This window comes from Miniopterus schreibersii (genome assembly GCF_964146895.1).
Source record: "Miniopterus schreibersii genome assembly, chromosome: 1".
NCBI lineage: Eukaryota > Metazoa > Chordata > Mammalia > Chiroptera > Miniopteridae > Miniopterus > Miniopterus schreibersii.
The window spans coordinates 37,863,774-37,885,297 of record NC_138101.1 but is presented as its reverse complement, the minus strand read 5'-3'; the positions used below and the strand labels follow the sequence as shown (position 1 = coordinate 37,885,297).

Below are 21,524 nucleotides of genomic sequence, written 5' to 3'. Positions count from 1 at the left end.
TATTTATAATTTATGGAGCAGCGCCTACACAGCTCATGTTTTACTAATGTAAAATTAATTAGCAAATGTTCAGAAAGCACTTTGAAGATGAAAAGTTGTGTGACTGCTAAGTATTATCATTATACTATTATCATAAAACACATAAAAGTCACAGGATCTCGTAAGCTAAATAGATGGAGAATGACTGTGCTGCACAGCACTCGAGGAGAAGATGGCAAAGGAGCAACCTCCACGGAGGGAGCAGACATGGATACCCCTGCGGAACAGGTGGGCTTAAGGGGGGGGGGGGCTGCAGGACGGCCTGCCGGTGCTCCTTGGGTCAGCTTTCTGAAGGGACAACATTAAAGTAGCTTCATTTGTATTTTAAAGATTTTAAAAACAAGGTTACTCTCAACGTTTTTATGGAAATAAGAGTTATAAATCACAAAGGAAACGCAGGAATGAGTAAGATTGATAAGCTTTCATTATTAGATTGTTTTGCTTGTGAATTTTTGTGAAAAATCTTTCCATCACAATTAGACCATTCATGAAAAGTATACATGTAATTGCTGAAATTGCTGAAGTAAAATTGGAAGATTTTATTTTTAAAAAGATAATTTCACTTAGAAAATGTAAAGAATACAAGATAGTTACATCTATCTATTTCTAATGCTGTATGTTGATATAGAGACAATATTTGTGTTTATAATATGCTATTTTACCTATAGGAAGTGAAAGAGAAGAGTTTAGGTCTTAATTTTTAATTACTGAAGCACTGCAATGCTTCACTGCTACACAGTTTTACTGGTATGATTAAACATTGTAGTTGGAAACAAGAACAGCAACAAGAAGAGAGGATTTTATTTCTTTTTGTTAGCGGTGCCATATGTCCAGATAGCAATTGGCTTGAAAGTCAAGGAAGCATGTTGACTGGTGACACAGCACACAAAGATGTGTAAATAATTTTCATGTTATGGTTCTTAATGTAATCAAACTAACTCACAAATATAAATGTTCACATACACATTACAGTCCTTCCTGTACTCCAGCAAAATGCATGCCTTGATAAACCCTTTGAGCCTGACCCATATTTTTAATAAAAATTTTAGACGACTTTTTGGATTTTGATATTTTTTCAATAAATCAATTCAAGGTAAAGAGTATAATGTTGAGCAGAATGTAACTTCTCGATAAACAGTTTGAATAATCATTTTACACATTCACATTAATATTTAGCTTAATCTACTATAAGAGAACCTCTGAAATCTTTTACATCCAAGTTATAGTTAATCCTTTTATTTGATTAACAAAATATCTAGTAAAAATATCTAATCTTGGTTTCCAAGTAAGATGTCCTATGTCCTTCATGTTAACTGGCTATGCTCCTTTTGTTCCATAAACAATACATGAGAAATCAGACCCTGGTTTCATCCTTTGAAGGAATTTGTAATTTTTTAAGTACAACCAGCAAAGCCACTGTTTCTGAAATCCCTAAATAATCCTTGACATCCTTATTATCTTATCATTATTATCCCTTGTTTCAGGATATATTTGGTGAAAAAAATATAACACTTTGTAAAATTAAGGGACATTGCTGAAATCAAAACAAATTTTTCTATTCCTCAATTTAACTCCATCCCAAGACCCAATTTCTGTTGAATAATAAGTATATTTTTGACCAACATTCCACATAATAACACTTTGAGAAAAATGGAATTTATGTCTGACATTGTTTTTAGAGAACATTTTAAAGAAAATAACCTAAAGGATGACAAAGTTGAATTTTCCTTTTGAATTAGAAATACACACACACATACACACACACAGGAAAACTTCAGATCGATTAAACCCTTTGCAAGTAGGGAAAATATCTATAGTTTAGAAAACTCAGGTAAGGATGACAGAAATAAGCACTTAGTTTGCCTATCTTTAAAATTAATTTTTATTTATTACCATAATTTTACCTTTATGAATTAAGATGGATAAGTCACTGTAGTAATCTTAGATTTTGGCTGTAGGATAAGTGAAAATTACAAGTTAGAGTGGCCTATATGATTTAATTTTCCTTCTGGAGATGAAAAAAAAAACCCTAATCTTAACTCTAACCCAAACCCTAAATATACTAATAATAACCAGAGGAGAAGTTACTACATAGAATCCATTATTTTTCCTAAATTTGAAATGGCCTAAAGAGAAAATATTGTTTTATAATTTTCCCTTCTTTAAAATTAGAAAACCAGATCGGTGATTTGCAAAGTTCCTTCTACTTCCCAAAAGCTATACATTCTGGAACTATGTGTTAGAGGGGATCCTGAAGTCAGCAATACTCCCTAGTAAATAAATTCTGGTGTACAAGAATCACTGCTACATTACAGACAAATAAGAAGGAGAAACAATAAATGAAGTTTCTCTGTGTATCTATAGGCTGAAATATTGTGACATTTCCATTATTCAAATTTTTTATATACAAACACAGCATTTTTATATAGTTTAATCTATTAGAAGGACATGGTTGACAAGAGTAGGAAAATGTACTCCAAATATTTGCTATATCAAGTTTCACACTCCATTTATCACATTTTCTTTGACACTTATCCTGTGACAAACTGTGTTGACTAAAATATACAGACATATACCTGTGGTATGGAAAAGGTTGCTTTAGGATAACATATTCATCTATAGGAAATTAAGGTACCAGGGTGTTACTATATCATTTAGTCAGTTATCTTTCCAAAAACTTTAAACACTATTTTAGACTCAATAAGTGAGTTGGTCAGATTGGGAGAAAGTGTTTTCTTCTAAATTTTTACATAGTGAGATTTCTTTTAGGTGTTTTAAACTTTATTTTATTATAGACCCAAAAAGTTCATGGGTATTGGATTTCTACAGATATATTAAGATATTCATTTCATGTGCAGGGTACAAACATAATTTGGACAAAATGTATTTAAATTGTCAAAGTTTTTAAGAGTAAAATGAAATTTCTAAAAAGATTTAGAATTGGAAATTCCACCTGCATTGGAATGTAGTTAATATTATCTGTTCAGGAAATATCACCTGTTCAGGAAATAACTAACTAAAAAATAAATTTCCTAAAAGATATTTAATTCTGTTTGCAAATAAAAATCAAATTAATATAGGTTTTTCAAACTGATTAATATTTAGTATTGTCATTTTAATTTATGTTGATTATATATATTTACATTTATATAAATTAACAGAATAAATAAAGCTATATGCAATATTGTACATATGGGTATATAGTATACAAAATATTTAAAATATAAATATGAAGAATTTATGTTATATTAATATAAAATATATATACAAATATAAAATATAAAAATATATATTGTGGGCTAAATTTTATTCCTCAAAATTCATGTTGAAGCCCTAACCCCTTGTACCTCAGAATGATTGTAGTATTTGGAGACAGGGTCCTGAGGAGGAAATAAAGTTATGAGGTTATTAGGGTGAGCCCTAATCAAATATGACTGGTGTCTTTATAAGAAGAGGAAATTAGGACACAGATATGCACAGAGGGAAGGTCATGTAAAGATACAGGGAGACAATAGGAATCTGTAAGCCCAGGAGAATGGCTTCAGAAGAAACCAAGTCTGCTGACACCTTGATCTCAGACTTCTAGTTCCAAAATTTGACAAAATAGATTTCTGTTGTTGAAGTCACCCATCTGTGGTACTTTGTTATCACAGCCCATACAAACTAGTACAATATTTATTATTGTATATAAAACCAAATTAATTTTACAGTTTTCACACTTAACATTAGTAATCTTGCTCATCACTGTAAACCCCTTGCCTAGTCCCATACCATGCTTATAGAAAATGCTCAATAATCATGAACAAAATAAATTACTGAACTTCTAAAGAGAAATTTCTTCTGTTTATGCCAAAGAAAAACATTATTTAACAGTGTAGAAACATAGATATATTTGAATAAAGTTGCCTACCAATTCCTAAATAATATGGTAATTGATTATAAAAGTTTTGCTTCCATTTAATGCCTATGAAAAAACCAATGAGTTTATGAATAATGATGTATAAGCCCTCAGAGTTTCTGAAGGCTGTTTTAAGGTATTAAAAAGGCTGACTTGAGCCCTAAAATATTAACAGTTACTCTAAATGTAAATAGTCTAAATATGCCATTAAAAGACAGATATTAACTGAATGGATTAAAATATATAACCCTGTCATATGTTGTCAACAAGAAACTCACTTTAAATAAATATGATGATAAAGGCAGGTTAATAGTAAAAGGATGGGAAAAGACCAGTCATGCAAAATTATTCAAAGGAAAGCAGGACTGGCTATATTAATATCAGATAAAGTAGGCGTCAGTGCAAAGAAAATTACCCTACAGAGAGAGACACTGTATAATGGTAAGAGTCAATCCACCAGGAAGACATAGCAACCCCAGAAGTGTATGTGCCAAACAACAGGTCAGCAAAATATGTGAAGCAAAAATCAAAAGAACTGAAATAAAAAAATTCAAAATTACATTTGTAGACTTTAACAACCCTATCTCAATAAGTGTTAAACAACCACAGAGAAAAACAACAAATATACAATAACTCAACAACACCATCAACCACAAGATCTAATCAACATTTATAGAAAACATCACCCAACAACAGTAGAACCTATTCTTTTTAAGGACCCATGCCAAGATAGATGATGTTCAGTGCCATAAAAAAAACACACACAAATTTAAAATAATTCAAATCATATACAGTACATTTTTCACCCACAATGGAATCAAACTAGAAATCAAATTTTAAAATGATAACAGGGATATCTTAAAACACTTGGAAACTAAAAACATTTCTAAGTAATACATAAGTCAAAGAGAAATACTAATGGAAATATTTAAAATACATTAAATTACATAAAAATGAAAATAAAACATCAAATTTCTGAGACAGCTAAAACAGTGCTGAGATGGAAAACACAGCATTAGGAGATCAATGGGGAGGGGACATCTATAGTACTTTCAACAACAGAGATAAATTTTAAAAAATTAAATTTAAAAAATAAATAAATACTGCATTGGAAAAGAGGAAAAGTATCAAATCAATAATCTAAGCTCCCACTGCAAAAATCTAGAAAAAGAAGAGCAAAGTAAACCCCAAGCAAACAGAAGAAAGGAAGTAATGAAGACAAAAGCAGAAATTAATGAAAACAGAAAAACAGTAGGAAAAAAACAATGATTCTTAGAAAAAAATCAATAAAATTGGCAAATCTCTAGGAAGACTAACAAAAGAAATAAATTAAAAATTACCAATATCAGGAATTGAACAGTCTAGATCTACCGTAGACATCAAAATGTTAAGAAGGGAATACTACCAACTCTATATGCATACATTTGACAACTTAGACAAAATGGACCAGTTCCTTGAAAAAGCACATGAATTCCTATCAACAGTATACTCAAGATGTATCCAACTTCAACCCCTTTTCAGTTCCTCCACCTGTACCACCCTGGTTCAAGCTCACATCATTTTGTACCTGGATTATTGTAATCATGTCCTATATTGCTGTTCTGCTGCCACCCTCGTTCTCTATAATTTACTCTCCACAAAGCAGTCAGAGGGATCCCATTAGGAAATTAGGCCAGATCATCATAGTCTTCTGTCCAAAAACCTCCAATAATCCCATTCACGCAGAGAAAAAGCCAATATAATTACAACGACGTACAAGGTCCTACGTGATCTGGGCCTCGGTAGCTCTCAGACTTAGTCTCTTACCACTCTTCCCCTCATTCACTGCTAGAGCCACACTGCCCTCCTAACACACCAATCACACCCTCCCAAAGGCCATTTGTCAAGTGGTTCCCTCTGCATGAAACATTCTAGAAATCCGTATGGCTAACTCCCTCACTTGTTTCAAGTTGCTTAGATTTTACCTTTTCAGTAGGCCTAACCTGACTCTTCTGTTTAATACTGCATCCTGACACCAACACCATCTCTCACACACTCTCACATTTCAGATCTTCTTTACCTAGCTCTACTTTTTTCCCTGTAGAACTTAATATTGTTTAACCGGTCATGAAGTTTATTAATTATGCTCTTTGTTTGTTGTCTCTCTTCCCTCAGTAAAATGTAAGCTCCATAAGGAAAGAGGTCTTTTTTTCTACAACTCTGCTTACCACATAGTAGGACACCTAAAAATATTTGCTGAATAAATGAATTCTGATTTTAGTATTACATTATTCATATGTGCTAAAAAAATAGGCAAGCCAAATATTATATTCACTAATTCTACATGTTGTCTTCCAAGCTCAGCAGTCTACCAAATTCATAATGAAAAATAATATACTTTGAAACTTAACATTAAATCCATATTTATTTCTGAGAGAGTTCTATGTCTTACTCATATTAACACTTGCTTTTCCATTTTTTTTGTGCTCAGAAGAAATGAGTCAAACACAAAAATGAAACTCACAAGATGTGGAAAGATTACCCTGGGTATCATCGTAATGGTGATTGCTGCAGTAATCATCGGACTCATTGTTCATTTCATCACTTATGGTAAGTGCTCATGATGTCTGGCTTTCCAGTCACATGGATTTAATTTCCCATCATTGGAAAGTTAGGAACTTTGAGACTGGGGGAAGGAAAGGAATCAGATAAGATTATTTGGCAGAGATAATTTCTATGGTTAATAACATTTATTGCAGTCTTTGTTCTTTAGCAACATTTGGCATAGGTCATTCTGACCCCGGAGATGTGGTATGCACTTTTTTAAATTCCTAGTAAAGATTTAGGAACTGGGAGTACATTAATAAATAAAGTAATCACAGTCTTTCACTGTTGAACTTACATCTTTCTGAAGAGATAATGAATGCATTAGCAAACAAATATAAAAGCCTACAATCTAGAATTCTAAGCTTGATTCATTATTTCAAAACTTATTATTATTCTCTATACTAAATTTTCTTCTCATAAAATTCTCTCTAAAATGTAGATTATTTTCCATTAACGGGGGATGAAAAAAAAGAACTTACAAATTTTTGTACATATTTTTCATAAAACAGAAAAAAGTATGGGATCCTCAAGTCTGATTTTTCTTAAAAATAGCTTTTTGTGCCAAGTTCTCTGTGTCTGAGCTTATTACTTTCTTTCATCTACTCTTTCCTAACCTTTTCAAGGATGAGGACTTCTTTATAAAAAAACAAACTCCTACATTTCCATAAGAGAATAATTACTTTGTTGAATAATAAAGATAAACAAGTACTGTAAACTTAGTAATGCTTTTAAACACACGTATTTATTTAATTAATTACATCTATCTATATCTGAAAATCAGTAATACATATATGTACAAGAAGCACACATATATTGTTTATTACACCTAGAACAGCAATGTCTGGTGTGTATATATGTAAATACTTTCCCCTAGAATCATCTCTGCTGCCACCATGCCCCTATGCTATATAATTCATGGCTCACAGGTTGTGAACTACTGCTTTAAAACATAGTATTTTCTTAAAAAGTTAGAAAAGAGGCTGTCTAGCTAAATAAACATCTATTTCAGTTTATAAGGAGAAAAACATTTACAACGAGAGAAAAACTAAGCATCTACTACTGTCTACTTCATTTTTCCACACACACCCTTCCAGAGATACAGGCTGATGCCGGTGCAAACACAGTCATTAGGTACATTGTAATGCCGGCTGCTACCCTGACAGACCAAGAGTCATAGTCATAGCATATGCCAATAAACCTTTGAATAAAACATGCTCACCCAAGACAGCCACAGAGCCTGCTGCCTTTCATCAAGAGTGCAAAAGTGCCAGGCACTGGAGATTTAAAAAAAGATATTTGAAGAGGTTATCTTTGGAGATAGGTAAGCTGTGATTTCTCATACTGATACAACCACCCTGGTATGTGGAGTGATTTTCCCTTCACATCAAGCTGAGAGATGGGCTTTGAATGAGAGACCAATATGACTCGAAGGAGACCCTTACAGATTCAGGAGCACAGTGGACTGAAGTCTGACTCACATCTGGAATATCTAAAGGGCAAGAGAGTTGGAGCTTGTGTAGCAGAGTGAAGAGGAGGTGGTACCTTGGGCAGTTTGAACAACCAGAGTCTTTGAGACAAATAATGCATAAGTGTTTCCTATGAAATGGACATAGACCACCCAGAAAAAAAGGCTCCATCATCTTAGGACCTGTCCAAGAAGCCACCTTGAGTGATCATCAGATTTCAGGTTAAAGAATGGGAAATATCTCCAGCTGTCTCAATGTTGAAGAAGGAAACTCAAACTGGAATAGTTGCATTTGTCCGTGAAAGGGAGCTGTAGTAGAAACATCTCCAGCAATCAGTGAAACGGGCATTTCAAAGTTCAGTAAAACCCAGAAGGGCCTTAATTTTAAATATGTACTAAGTTCATAGAACACCAAAGCTAGATGCCGAATTCTCTAACATTCAAGTAAGGACCTAGAGGGATCCAGATCCAGTTAACAAAACAGGAAAGGAGGAATAGCAGGACTAGTGAGAAAAGGCTTGGGGAAGGAGAACTCTCAATTTTATATCAAGCTCAAATTTTTATTATGATACAGACCTGCGTATTTTAATTTCTGAATTGAGGCCATATTTTGTGATTAACAGCAGCCACAGAACTTTTTTTACTAAAGAACTTTAAAAAATGGTTTATGGTTACCTCCTATGAAATATACTTGTTTGGAATACCAGTTTATATATATTTGTGCAGATGTATATAATCATCACTTTTGTTTTATTCTATAGCAATTCAACACAGATAGTTTCAGTGGGCCCAGGAGAAACTAGTCACGTGAGAATGAATATGGGTCCTAATATATTTAAGATCTCACTCTTGGGTTTAGTCATAGTAATACCCATTTCCCAGACATTATAAATATTAGTGGGTTATAAATACTTCTAAAAAGAAGGAAAACAATCCAAAATTAAATACTCCTGTATCAGAACAATGAATAAGTTTCGTTAATAATGTAAGTATCTCAAGTCATAGTAAACCTGTAGAAACAATAAGAGAATCATTTGAGACTGTGTACTTTGATAGGGCTTCCTAAGTCCTAGAGTTTATTTCCTTTTAAAAGTTCTTAAATGGTTTGCCACCTTAAGTCTGCCTAGCTGATGCCACTATATCTTGTATGAACTAAAAATTTAAATAAATAAATAAGAAAGATTTTTTTAAGAATCTATATATTTGTCACTAAACAAAAAAAATCTCAATCTACCTAAATTGTATACTTTTTTAAAAATATATATCTTTATTGATTTCAGAGAGAGGAAGGGAGAGGGAGAGAGAGAGAGAAACTTCAATGATGTGAGAGACATCACTTATCAGCTGCCTCCTGCACGCCCCCAGCTGGGGATTAAGCCCAAAACCCAAGCATGTGCCCTGACCAGGAATCAAACCACGATCTCCTGGGTCCTAGGTCGATGCTCAACCACTGAGCCATGTTTGGCCAGGCCTAAATTGTGCACTTTTAATCCAGATGCTTTGACATTATATAGAGGCAGCCTATGATGCTCCTCATTTAAATGAAACTTTCAGTATCATTTTAGATTTTCTAGTTCACTATTCCAGACTCCAAAGCAGGGAGCAACCAATCATCTCTTCACAATAACTACTCTTACCCTTGGGATAGTAATTACTTAAACACAGTAACTGGACAAACCAAAGCACAGCACAAATATTCACTCCAAAAAGTACCTTTTTCTACTTCACATGACTCTATGTAATGGTAATGTCATATTTTCTATTTAGTTAACATTTTAAGAGATACAAAGATAATAGAGAAATAGATGGGTAAATAAAATGGGAAAAAGAATAAGAGTGTCTAAAACTATACACAGATTCAACTCAACAGGCATTCACTGGGTGACTACTATGTACTTAATGGCAGGTACTAGGCTAGGCACTGTAATGAGAGGATAGCAGTAACGTTGGAAAGCTACTAGAGCATCGCCTTAGTCCTTGCACTAAAATTGCTCAGTATATAAAGCAGAGTCAGCATACATTCCCTGCAAAAGACCAAACACTGTATATTTGCCTCTTGGTGGGCCATTATAGTCTGTCTCTATTACAACTACTTGAGTCTACTGTTGTGGTGCTAAAGTAGCCAATACATAAGTAACTGAATGTAGCTGTTTTCCAATACAACTTTATTCATGGACACTAAAATTTTAATTCCATATAACTTTACATGTCTCATATATTCTTCTTTTGATTTTTTTTCAACTTTTAAAATATATAAAAACCTTAGCTCACAGGTGGCAGGCTAGAATTCACAATTTGCTGACCCCTGATCTAGAGCAGTGAATTTTAACCCTGGCTGCACTTTAGAATCATCTGTAAAGCTTTTTTTAAAAAAATAAGTGTACACAAGCCCACTCTCAAAGATGCTGTCTAGAGTGGAAATTGTCATTTTCAAAGCGCCCAGGGAGTTCTAATGTGCAACCAAGGTTGAGAATCACTGATCTAGCGGGAATCAGATAGACATAAGATTCAGATACAAATAAGTTCAGAGGTCAGTGACCCAGGTTCATATGTCACTACAGGATGGCAAGGACCCAGGCTCCTTCTAATCTCTTTGCCCTGCCATGACCTACTTTGCCAAGATCATCTCAATGTCCTAAGTCACTGTGCCAGTTCTGGCCATCGTGTTCACATTCCAGCCAGACAAAAGGTAGAAACGGAAGTAGAAGTGCATGCCCTCTCTAAGTAAGAAAATATCTCAGAAGTTGGCACATAGCACCTTCCCTTTCATTCCATTCGCTAAACCTCAATGCACTAGATGTAACAGAGGCAGGAAAGTGTAGTTTTTACTTTTGGGTAGTATCTTCTCAGTTAAAAGTCACAAATTGCATCACTATAGGAAAAGGGAAGAAATTATATCAATAAATAACAGGTGTGTGGTGTTTTCCCCCTCCAGAGGTTAAATGCTATTTCAGTAGGTTAGGCTCTGAGTGATTGGTGAGAAAATTGACAGATGAGACTGCCAGTAAAGTTTCTGTATATGCATGGAGAAAGTTCATCTTTCTTGCTGATTTTCTCACTACTACTATTTCAGAATAATATTTCCAAATCTTACTATGCTAACTATAAACTGTTAGCCCTTAAAATAGCAACTTCACTTTCAAGGAATAGGAAACAAAGAGTCTAGGCAGAAATAATTTCCTCTCAAATTCAAACTTATTTGTTTTCTTGCTTTCAAGGGCATAAGTGATAAATATGTGAGGTTCTTTTCCTGGAGTGTCTCTTCAGTGCCTAGATTGTTAACTCTAATAGATTCTGTAAAAGGCATCTCTTTGACTCTCCGGAGGAACGTATGGGAAATCCTGGCCTGGAGAACTACTTTCAGCAAGTCTTAAATGTGGACAACCGAAGCCAAGGATCGAAAATCTTTAAGGTGATTCATTTTTTAAGATAGCAGCAGCCAAGAATGGGAGCAATTAGTTGCCACTAGACTGTTTAGAGCAAATAATTCACCGTATGTGAGAAAGAGCTAAGTGTGGAACCATAGATACAAGGAGAATTTCACTGACATTGTCATCATTTCATTATAAACTCACAATAAATGTATAAACCTGACCACACACACACAAAAATTATATTTCTCATAGGAAAAATGGCATCTTAAAAAGAAAATTCAACATCATTCAGAGAGCACCTGACCAAGTAAATCAGTTAACATCAGCTATAATGGGACAAATTGATATCAGGTGCCTAATGTTTGCCAAAGGATGCATAACTACTGTGATATTATTGGCCAGGAAAACAAGAAAAACATAATCTAAATCTAATCATGAAAAACATCATGTTTATGCAAATGTCAAGCCACACAGAGCACCCATTTTCTGTAATCGTGTAGCTAAGTAATTAATCTGTAGCATTCTAGAAAACCCATCGTTCCAATTACTCTTCTTTTTCAGAAATTTGAGTTATTCTGGACCACTAATACCACCCTGTTTAGATGTGCATTTTCGTAACTGTGGTCTACATAGAACTGATAGAACATTCAGATGGGACCTAACACTACCTTCCCCTTCTTCACTGATATCCCAGGACCCCACCTGATCCCACATAGGAATCTTGGATAGCAATACCTTCTTCCCAAGTTGATCAGTCACAAAGGGGATATTTGCAGTAGTTACAAAGAATTGCTCATGGTGGGAATTGCTCAAGGCATATCAGAAGCCTGAATGGAGAAAAGGCTCTGGGATTTGGGCAGAAGTGTGCTAAAGAGCTACACTTGACTGTCAGAGTTCAAGAAAGAAAAAAGGTAGTTAAAAACAAACTTGTTAAGCAGAAGCACCAGAGGTACAGTTGTAAGTGTCTGCATGTTCTAAAACCATGGCATTTTAGAAGAAAAAGAGGGCAAGGCCCCTAACCCAGGACACAGCATTTACCTGAGAACCTTCCATTTCTTCCTCTTTCTCTTTCTTCTCTGGTTTTTTTTCCCTCAGGTGAGATTACGTGGAAAAATCACATCTGCATTTTGAGACTATACCTTTAAAGGCTTTGGCACAGACCCTTCACCTGCTACCACAATAGCCACAGGCAGAAGGGCCTTGAAATTCAGGAAAGTTGCCCTTCCCTGTCCTTTTCACAAGAGAGATTCAGGGACAATGAGCTCCTACCTGGAGACCAAACTTTTGAGTTTCTCCATTCCTGTCTTCAGGGAACCTGCCTTCTCACAGATGCCAAAAAATTCTGCTACAGCAAGGACGATGTGGGCTGTACTGACTTGCTTCTTCTACCAAATCCATGTAGAGCAGATCCTGTAACCTCCCTTTGGACCAAAAACTAAACTCAACTCTCATAAATATACTCAGGAGTCCTCATACTTAACCCTGGCCTCACCTTAGAATCACCTGGCGCATTTAATTAAAATAACATTGATGTTCCCACCAGAACAATAGACAGGCTCTGTGGAACAGGGCACAAGTGATGATAGTTCTTAAAACTCCACATGTGATCCTAATTAGAAGCCTGGGCTGAGAGCCACTTATCTAAGCCTTGCTTCTCAAGCTTTAATATGCATAAAAAAATCACTTCAATGGATGTTAAATTTACTGTGGTGATCACTTCAAAATATATGGAACAGACTGACAAATCTCAGAGGGAAGGTGGGCAGGGGCGGGGAGAGATTAACCAAAGAATTTACATGCATAAATGCATAACCCATGGCCTCTGACGATAGTGTGGTGAAGGCCTGGGGCAGGGGGTGGGTGTGGGGTAGATGGGGCCAATGGGGGGAAAAATGGGGCATCTGTAATTCTTTCAACAATAAAGATAAATTTAATATATATATATATATAAATATATATATATAAATATATATAAATATATATATATAATGTGTGTATATATATACATACACACACACACACATATATATGTAGACCAAACCATCGTTATACACTTGAAACTAACATAATGTTATATGTCAATTATATCTCAAATTTTTAAAATCACTTGAAAATCAAAAAAATAAAAATATATTAAAATACAAAGAGGAGAATTAGTCAGGGTGTAGTCCTCCCTAGAGATCTTAACCCTAACCCAGAATGTGGCTGATTATTTGAAAATATGACTCTTCTAGGAAGAATAAAACCAATGAAAATAACACTTAGAAGAGATCCTAGGTCATAAATTTATCTGCTCAAAGTTTAGGTTACATTTGAATATGAGCTAATCTTTTATTATGATAGTCTGTTAGTTCCTCTGAAAGCAACAGTACCTTTTACTCAGTTTACCACTGTACCTTCTAATTAAGGACTCAGTGCTCTACTAGGATAACAGCTAGACAATGGCTTTCCTCTTTAGTGTTTGAAATTTATTTAATAGTCCAACAAGTTAATACAACCTAATATAGCTTCAATGCTCTAGATTCTCAACACTGGTATTCTAATAAAAAAATAAAGAGTCATACAATATATGAGTAAAAATATACAACAAAATGTTCCTTTGGAATTTTCTTTTTCCAGTTTTATTGAAATATAATTGACATATAACATTATGTAAGTTGAATGTGTACAATGAGTTCATTTGATTCCCTTATATATTGCAAAATAATTACCACCATACAATTATATACTATTTTAGATGTTTCCTTGTTAATGTATAAAAACACAACTGCTTCCTTTTTGTTGATTTTCTATCCTGCAACTTTACTGGGCTCAATGAGTTCTAAAGGTTTTATGGATTCTATAGGATTTTCTATATAGAAGATTATATGATCCGTTTTACTTTTTCCTTTCCAACTTGGATGCCTTTTCTTTCTTTCTTTTGCCTGATCTGGCCTGGGCTTCCAGTACTATGTTGACTAGAAGTGGTGAAAATGGGAATTCTTCTTTGTTCCTCACCTTAGAGAAAAAACTCTCAACTTTTCATCATTATGATGTTAGCTACGGATTTATTATACATGGCCTTTGTTATGATGAGGTATGTTCTTTCTAAACTTAATGGATTTAGCATTTTTATAACATGAAAGAATGTTGTATTTTGACAGATGCTCTTTTTATATCTATTAAGATGATCATATGATTTTTCATATTTCATTCTATTAATTTGGTGTGTCACATTTATTGATTAGTATATATTGAACCTTCCTTGCATCGCAAGGATAAATCCTACTTGATCGATGTGTATAATCCTTTTAATGTATTGTTAAATTCAGTTTTCTAGTATTTTGTTGAGGATTTTTACACCTATATTTGTCAGGGATATCTGTAGTTTTCTTGTAGCGTTCTTATCTGGCTTTGGTATTACGGTAATGCTGGCCTCATAAAATGAGTTTAGAAGTATTCCCTCCTTTTCTATTTTTAGCCAATTTTGAGAAGGATTGACATTGAACCCTCTTACATGTCTGATAGAATTCACCAGGGAAACCATGTCGTCCTGGGTTTTCCCGTGTTGGGAGATTTTTTATTATTGTTTCAATCTCCTTACTCATTATTGGTCTATTCAGATTTTCTATTTATTCATGATTCAGTCTTGGAAGGTTATATGTGTCTTAGAGTTTATCCATTTTCTATTGTTACTGTTTTTCAGCTTAACATGCATTTTGTCTAAGTATAGCTACCCCAGCCTGGCTACTGTTGTTTTTGTCATCTTTGACAATTTAATCCAAGAAAAATGATGTCTTGGTTTACTTTGTGTTTGATTATTTATGAGTGTGCAGGAAATATTTTCTCTAAATAATTAACTTCACTGACATAAAAGATTTTCTTAGAGTGTTACAAAATGTTTTTACTCCTCCGTCTCTCTCTCCTTTCTCCTTTCTTCCTCTCTTTCTCTCTCCCCTTCCCCCCATCCTCCTAGTCTATGAAGCAGAGGGGTACAATGGGACCTGAGCAAAGTTACAAAATTTTGTTAAATTTCTATCATTTTGATGCATTAAAATAGTACAGTATGAATAGCCAAAGCAACCCTGAGAGAAAAAGAATGAAGGCAGAAGTATCACACTCCCTAACTTTAAATTATACTACAAAACAATGATAATAAAAACAGTATGTTATTGGCAGAAAAACAGACACACAGACCAATGGAGCAGAACTGAGAGCCCAGAAATAAACCCACATGTATATGGGCAAATAATTTTCAACAAAGGAGCCAAAAACATACAACAGAGAAAGACTCTTCAATAAATGGTGCTGGGAAAACTGGAAAGCCACATGCAAAAGCATAAAATTAGATTGCTGTTTGTCCCCATATACAAAAGTTAATTCAAAATGGATCAAAGACCTAAATATTAGATCTGAAACAAATTACATAGAAGAAAACGTAGGTACTAAATTTGTGGACCTTAGTCGCAGAGAACATTTTATGAATTTGACCCCAAAGACAAGGGACTATATAAAAGCAAAATAAATTAATGGGACTATATCAAACTAAAAAGCTTCTGCAGAGGAAAAGAAACCAACAACAAAACAAAAGGCAACCAATTGAATGGGAGATATTTGCAAATCACAGCTCAGACAAGGGGTTAATATCCAAAATATATAAAGAACTCATACAATTCAACACCAAACAAACAAACAATCCAATTAAAAAATGGAGAGAGGACCTGAACAGACACCTCTCCCAAGGAGACATACAAATGGCCAACAGGTGTATGAAAAGATGTTCAACTTCACTAGCTACTAGGGAAATGCAAATCAAAACAGCAATGAGATACCACCTCACACCTGTTAGAGTGGCTGTTATCAACAAGACAAGTAGTAACAAGTGTTGGAGAGGCTGTGGAGAAAAGGGAACCCTCATTCACTGCCGGTGGGAATGTAGACTGGTACAACCACTATGGAGAACAGTATGAAGGTTCCCCCCAAAATTAAGAATAGAGTTACCGTATGACCCAGCAACCCTCTTCTATGTATCTACCTGAAAAAACTGAAAACATTTACTCACAAAGACATATGCACCCCTATGTTCATTGCAGCATTATCCAAGGTGGCCAAGACACAGGGTGGGGCAAAAGTAGGTTTACAAAATAATACAATAATTAATAAATAACAGTACATGTGTGTTTCATGTACTCATAACTGTAAATGTACTTTTGCCCCACCCTATATATACAATGGAATACTAATCAGCCATAAGATGAAATACTGCCATTTGCAACAACATGGATGAACCTTGAGAATATCATGCTAAGCAAAATAAGTCAGACAAAAAAGTTAAAAACCATATGATTTCACTTATATGTCGGATATAAAACTGAAGGCAACAAATGAACAAACAAGAAAAACGAACAGTCCTGGCTGGGTAGCTCAGGTGGTTAAAGCATCATCCCAATATTCCAAGATTGCGAGTTCAGTCCTGGGTCAGGGCATATACTTGAAGCAACCAATGAATGCATAAGTAAGTGGAACAACAAATCAGTGTTGTGCTTTCTCTCTTTCTCTAAAACCAATTTTTAAAATTTAAAACAAAAAACAAAAAACAGGACAGTACAGGAACAAGATGGCAGCGTAGGTAACAACTGTACCCGCCGCCTCCCACAACCACATCAAAATGACAACTAAAATCCAGAGCCACCGTCACTCAGAGCCTCCTGAGATCTGGCTGCACAGAAGCCCCACAGCCAGGGAGCTGAGGAAGCACCGAGACCGGGAGGAGGGGTGGAGACGCGGGCGGGTCGGGGCTGGATCCAGAGACCAGGCCGCGGGCCCACACCCGGTGCCGCGGGGTAAACCCGGGAGGACATATCGGCAGTGGGGGTTTCCCGGAGGAGCGAGGGGTCCCAGCCCCACAGCAGGCCCCCAGCCCAGGGCCGGGAAGAGACGTCCCCACAACTCCAGGCTGTGAAACCAGCGGGGACTGTCCCCGAGGGTCTCGGAGGCTGCGGGAGCCCCAGCAGCTCCTCTAAAGGGCCCGGCGCGGACTCACTCGGACGCTCCCTCTGAGCCCAGCGCCGGGAGCAGCCTGAAAGGACCCGGGACACCCGGGGAGGAACTAACCTGCCTGAGATCCGGACGAGAGGCGGAGGGCGGCTTCCTCCCGGGCAGAAGGGCTGGCGGAGGCCATGGCTCCCTTGGCGGGTCCTCCCCGCACAGCCGGCAGGCAGGCGCCATGTTTGAGTCCCCAGCACCTGACTCACACCTTTGGCCCCGCCCCGTGATCCCCGGAGGCCCCGCCCCTCCCCACCTGCAGCTCCTCCGGGCCATTTCCAGGGGCTTTTCTATGCAAGTGGCCTCTCGAGCCTCATGCTTAGGACTTTCCTAAAATCTCTCAAACAAGCAGCAGCGGGCCCCACACGGCTTGATAAGCGGCCCCAGGCCTGGCACTAGCGGCAGCTGCATTGGCTCATAGCTGGGCCTCTCCTGGGCTCCTCCAAACCCAGCACAAGTAGCAGCCAACTACAGTTTGCGTGTAGCTCACGCTGGGGGGCCCTGGGCAAGGCACTGGCACAGGCTGGCTTTCACCTCCCGGCAGGCACCGGAGACAGTGCACCCAGTGGTCAGACTCGACCACACTGGATTACAAATCCTATCACATCCATGAGTGGCACACTCAAGGGGCTCATTGGTGAGCACCAAAGCCCCACTGAAGTAAATCCTGCTCCATAGGGGTGTCTCCAGCACAGCAGCTCTTTGGCTATAACTGCAGCTGGTCCTCACAGCTGATTGGCCTGGGGGTCAAGTCCTCCCAGTGATGCCAACAGCAACCAAGGCTCAACTACAACAGGACAGTGCACACAACCCACACAGGGGAGCACCTAGAAGGCCCAGCTCAGGTGCCTGGGGAGGCTGAGCCACTGGGCCCTACAGGACACCTACTACACAAAGCCACTCTACAAATTCCAGGAGACATAGCAGCCCTACCTAATACATAGAAACAAACACCTGGGAGCAGCGAAAATGTGGAGGCAAAGAAACATGTCACAAAGGAAAGAACAGAAGAAATCTCCAGAAAAGGAATTAATGAAATAGAACTAAGCAAGCTACTAGACACAGAGTTCAGAATAATGGTTATAAGGATGCTCAAGGATCTTAGTAAGACTATTGAGAAAACAACTGACACCGTCAATGACATAGTAAAGTACCAATCAGAAATGAAGGCTACATGAACTGAAATGAAGAATAATTTACAGGGAATCAACAGTAGAGTACAGGATGCTGAGAATCAAATCAGCCATTTGGAATACAAGGAAACAAGAAACACCCAACCAGAAGAGTAAAAAGAATAAAGAGTCCAGAAATATGAAGATACTGTAAGGAGTCTTTGGGACAACTTAAGGGGCCCAACATTAATATCATTCGGTTGCCAGATGAAGAAGAAAGAGATCAAGAAATTAGAAACCTATTTGAAAAAATAATGAGAGAAAACTTCCCCTACCTGGGGAAAGAAATAGATTTACAAAGCCAGGAAGCACTGAGAGTCCCAAACAAGAGGAACCCAAAGAGGCCCACACCAAGACACATCATAATTAAAATGCCAAAGGTTAAAGACAAAGAGAGAATCTTAAAAGCAGCAAGAGAAAAGCAATTAATTACCTACAAGGGAGCACCCATATGACTGTCAGCTGATTTCTCAACAGAAACTTTGCAGACCAGAAGGGAGTGGCAAGAAATACTCAAAGTGATGAAAAACAAGAACCTACAACCAAGATTACTCTACCCCGCAAAGCTATCATTTAGAATTGAAGGTCAGATAAAGAGCTTCTCAGACAAGAAAAAGCTAAAGGAGCTCATCACTGCCAGACCAGTGCTACATGAAATGTTGAAGGGTCTTCTTTAAGAAGCAGCTAATGAACAAAAGAATCTGACAAACTAAATAGATCTAGAGACACTGACACATGCAACAGACGATCATATTTCAGAGGAAAGAGGGAAGGGGGGTGGAGGGTGGAAAGAGATTAACCAAAGAAGTTATATGCATATATGCATAACCCATGGACACAGTCAATAATGGGGTGAAGCCCTGGGGAGGGGGTGGGAGTGAGGTGGAGGGGGTCAATTGGGGGGGAAAAATGGGACACCTGAAATACTTTTAACAATAAATAAAAAAAAAATTTTAATTAGATTGGGTGACTTTAGCACTGTCCAATAGAACTTTCTGCAATGATGGAAATGTTAAAAAGAACATTCTCATTCTCACTGTTCAGTATAGCAGCCATTAGCCACATGTAGGTATTGAGCACACAAAATGTGGCTAGTATGACTGAGGATCTGAATTTAAAATTTATTTAATTTGAATATATTTATATTTAAATAGCTAGTAGCTCCCATATTGGACAGTGGAGTGCTGGACCAAAATTCAGTATATTCAAAACATTGAGCAAAGAGAGAGAGAGCTCATGGACATGGACAACAGTGTGGTGGTTGCAGGGTGCTGGGATGGGGGGAGGTGGAAGAGGGTATATGGGGGATAAATGGTGACGAAAAAAAGTAAAAGAAAAGAAAAGAAAAAAACTCATTGACACAGACAACACTATGGTGGTTACCAAAGGGAAGGGGGATGAGAGCAGCAAAGGATAAAGGGGGTTAAACATATGGTGATGGAAGGATTTGACTTGAGTGTTGGGCACACATGCAACATGAAGATCATATATCCTAGCAATGTACACCTGAAACCTACATAATCTTACTAACCAATGTCACCCCAATACATTTAATAAAAAGAAAAAAATTACTCTATAGTTTTACAATAAATAAATAAAAGAGTACAGTCTAGTCTAACCCTCAACTTTATCTTTTGCTTTTGCTTTTTGAAAGTTGTAGGTTTGATTTCTTTGTTCTGTTTACTTAATTTGCAGTACTTACAAGTCATACCTCATTTCACTTCTTTATTCATTTCCATTTCCTAGGTACTTCATACCTGATTAAACTTGGGACTCCACTGATTTTCCTAAATGTAGTCTGTGATGATCACAAAAACTAAAATAATTATCTATGCTTTAATATAGTTTCATTTCATAGTAATATATCTGCCTGCAGATTGCCCAAACTTGAAAACTTGCTATTGAAATTTTACATTAAAAATTCTGACGACACTCTTGGGTGAAGTTATAATTTAATAAACATTCCTCTGTCAAAGTTATTTCAACAGTCACTAGGAATCAAGATTATTTAAATGTTACATTACCTGAAATTTTATCATAGTATTATATTTCACATTATTTTCTTAAGAATAAAAGCAGTTACACAATCAACTATGCTAAGTGCAATAGCCGGTCAGAGAAAGACATGTACCATATGATTTCACTCATATGTGGAATCTAATGAAGAAACCGAACTACCAGGCAAAATGGAGACAGACTCATAAACAGCAGGCAGATAGCTCTGGTGCTGGGGGTAGAGGGAGTTTTGGGGGGTTGTGGGATAGAGGGATTGAGCAAAAGAGAGAAAAAAGAGAGAGACAGAACTCATGGAACTGGACAACAGTGTGGTGATTCCAAGGGGGAGGGATGCGTCGAGGTGGAAGAGGGGATAAATGGTCATGGAAAATAAAATTAAAATAAAATAATAAAATAAAATAAAATTAATAAAATAAAATAAAATGAAATAAAATAATAATAAAATAAAATAATAAAATAAAAATACACAATAACCAAAGTCAGAACTATTTTTTCTTTCCTTTCCTCAGGGCAGACACCTCTCTACTATCACATCAGCTTTAAAGTCAATAACATTGACTATGACAGCAAGTTGGAAAAACAGTATTCACAAAAATATATGGACCTCAATGAAAAGATAGTGTCTTTGGTAAGTTAAAATGTTTTTTCTGTGCATTGTGTTTTTTTCTCAGTTGTGATATGCAAATGATATGTTACTAAATCCTTGCAGATCTATAAATATCTGTCTTCTGACTTGAGATTATATCTTGACTGGGAATAGGATGGTTGAATTGTAAATTTCTTATCTCAGAGTACGAGGATATTATTTCACCAGCTTCCAACTTCAAATGTTACAAATGAAATTTCTGATTCTATTTTTTCACCAACATATATTTTTTTTCTATATAGAAGCTTGTAGGTATCTTTCTTTGTATCTAAAATTCAAGAATATTCCCCGAATACATTAAACA

The 21,524-nt window shown here is 36.4% G+C and overlaps 1 protein-coding gene across 1 annotated transcript in view; it reads left to right on the top strand.

Annotated features, from left to right (window-relative positions):
- Positions 1-211: 211 nt before the first annotated feature.
- The window catches only part of LOC308563051 (transmembrane protease serine 11C-like), a gene marked incomplete at both ends in the record, with an annotated part of 50,704 nt that continues 29,391 nt past the window's right edge, over positions 212-21,524 (top strand). The window contains 3 exons of the mRNA XM_081149724.1: positions 212-267; positions 6,408-6,526; positions 21,084-21,202. Coding sequence (XP_081005850.1) covers positions 212-267; positions 6,408-6,526; positions 21,084-21,202 — 294 coding nt within the window. The remainder of the gene's footprint in view (positions 268-6,407; positions 6,527-21,083; positions 21,203-21,524) is intronic.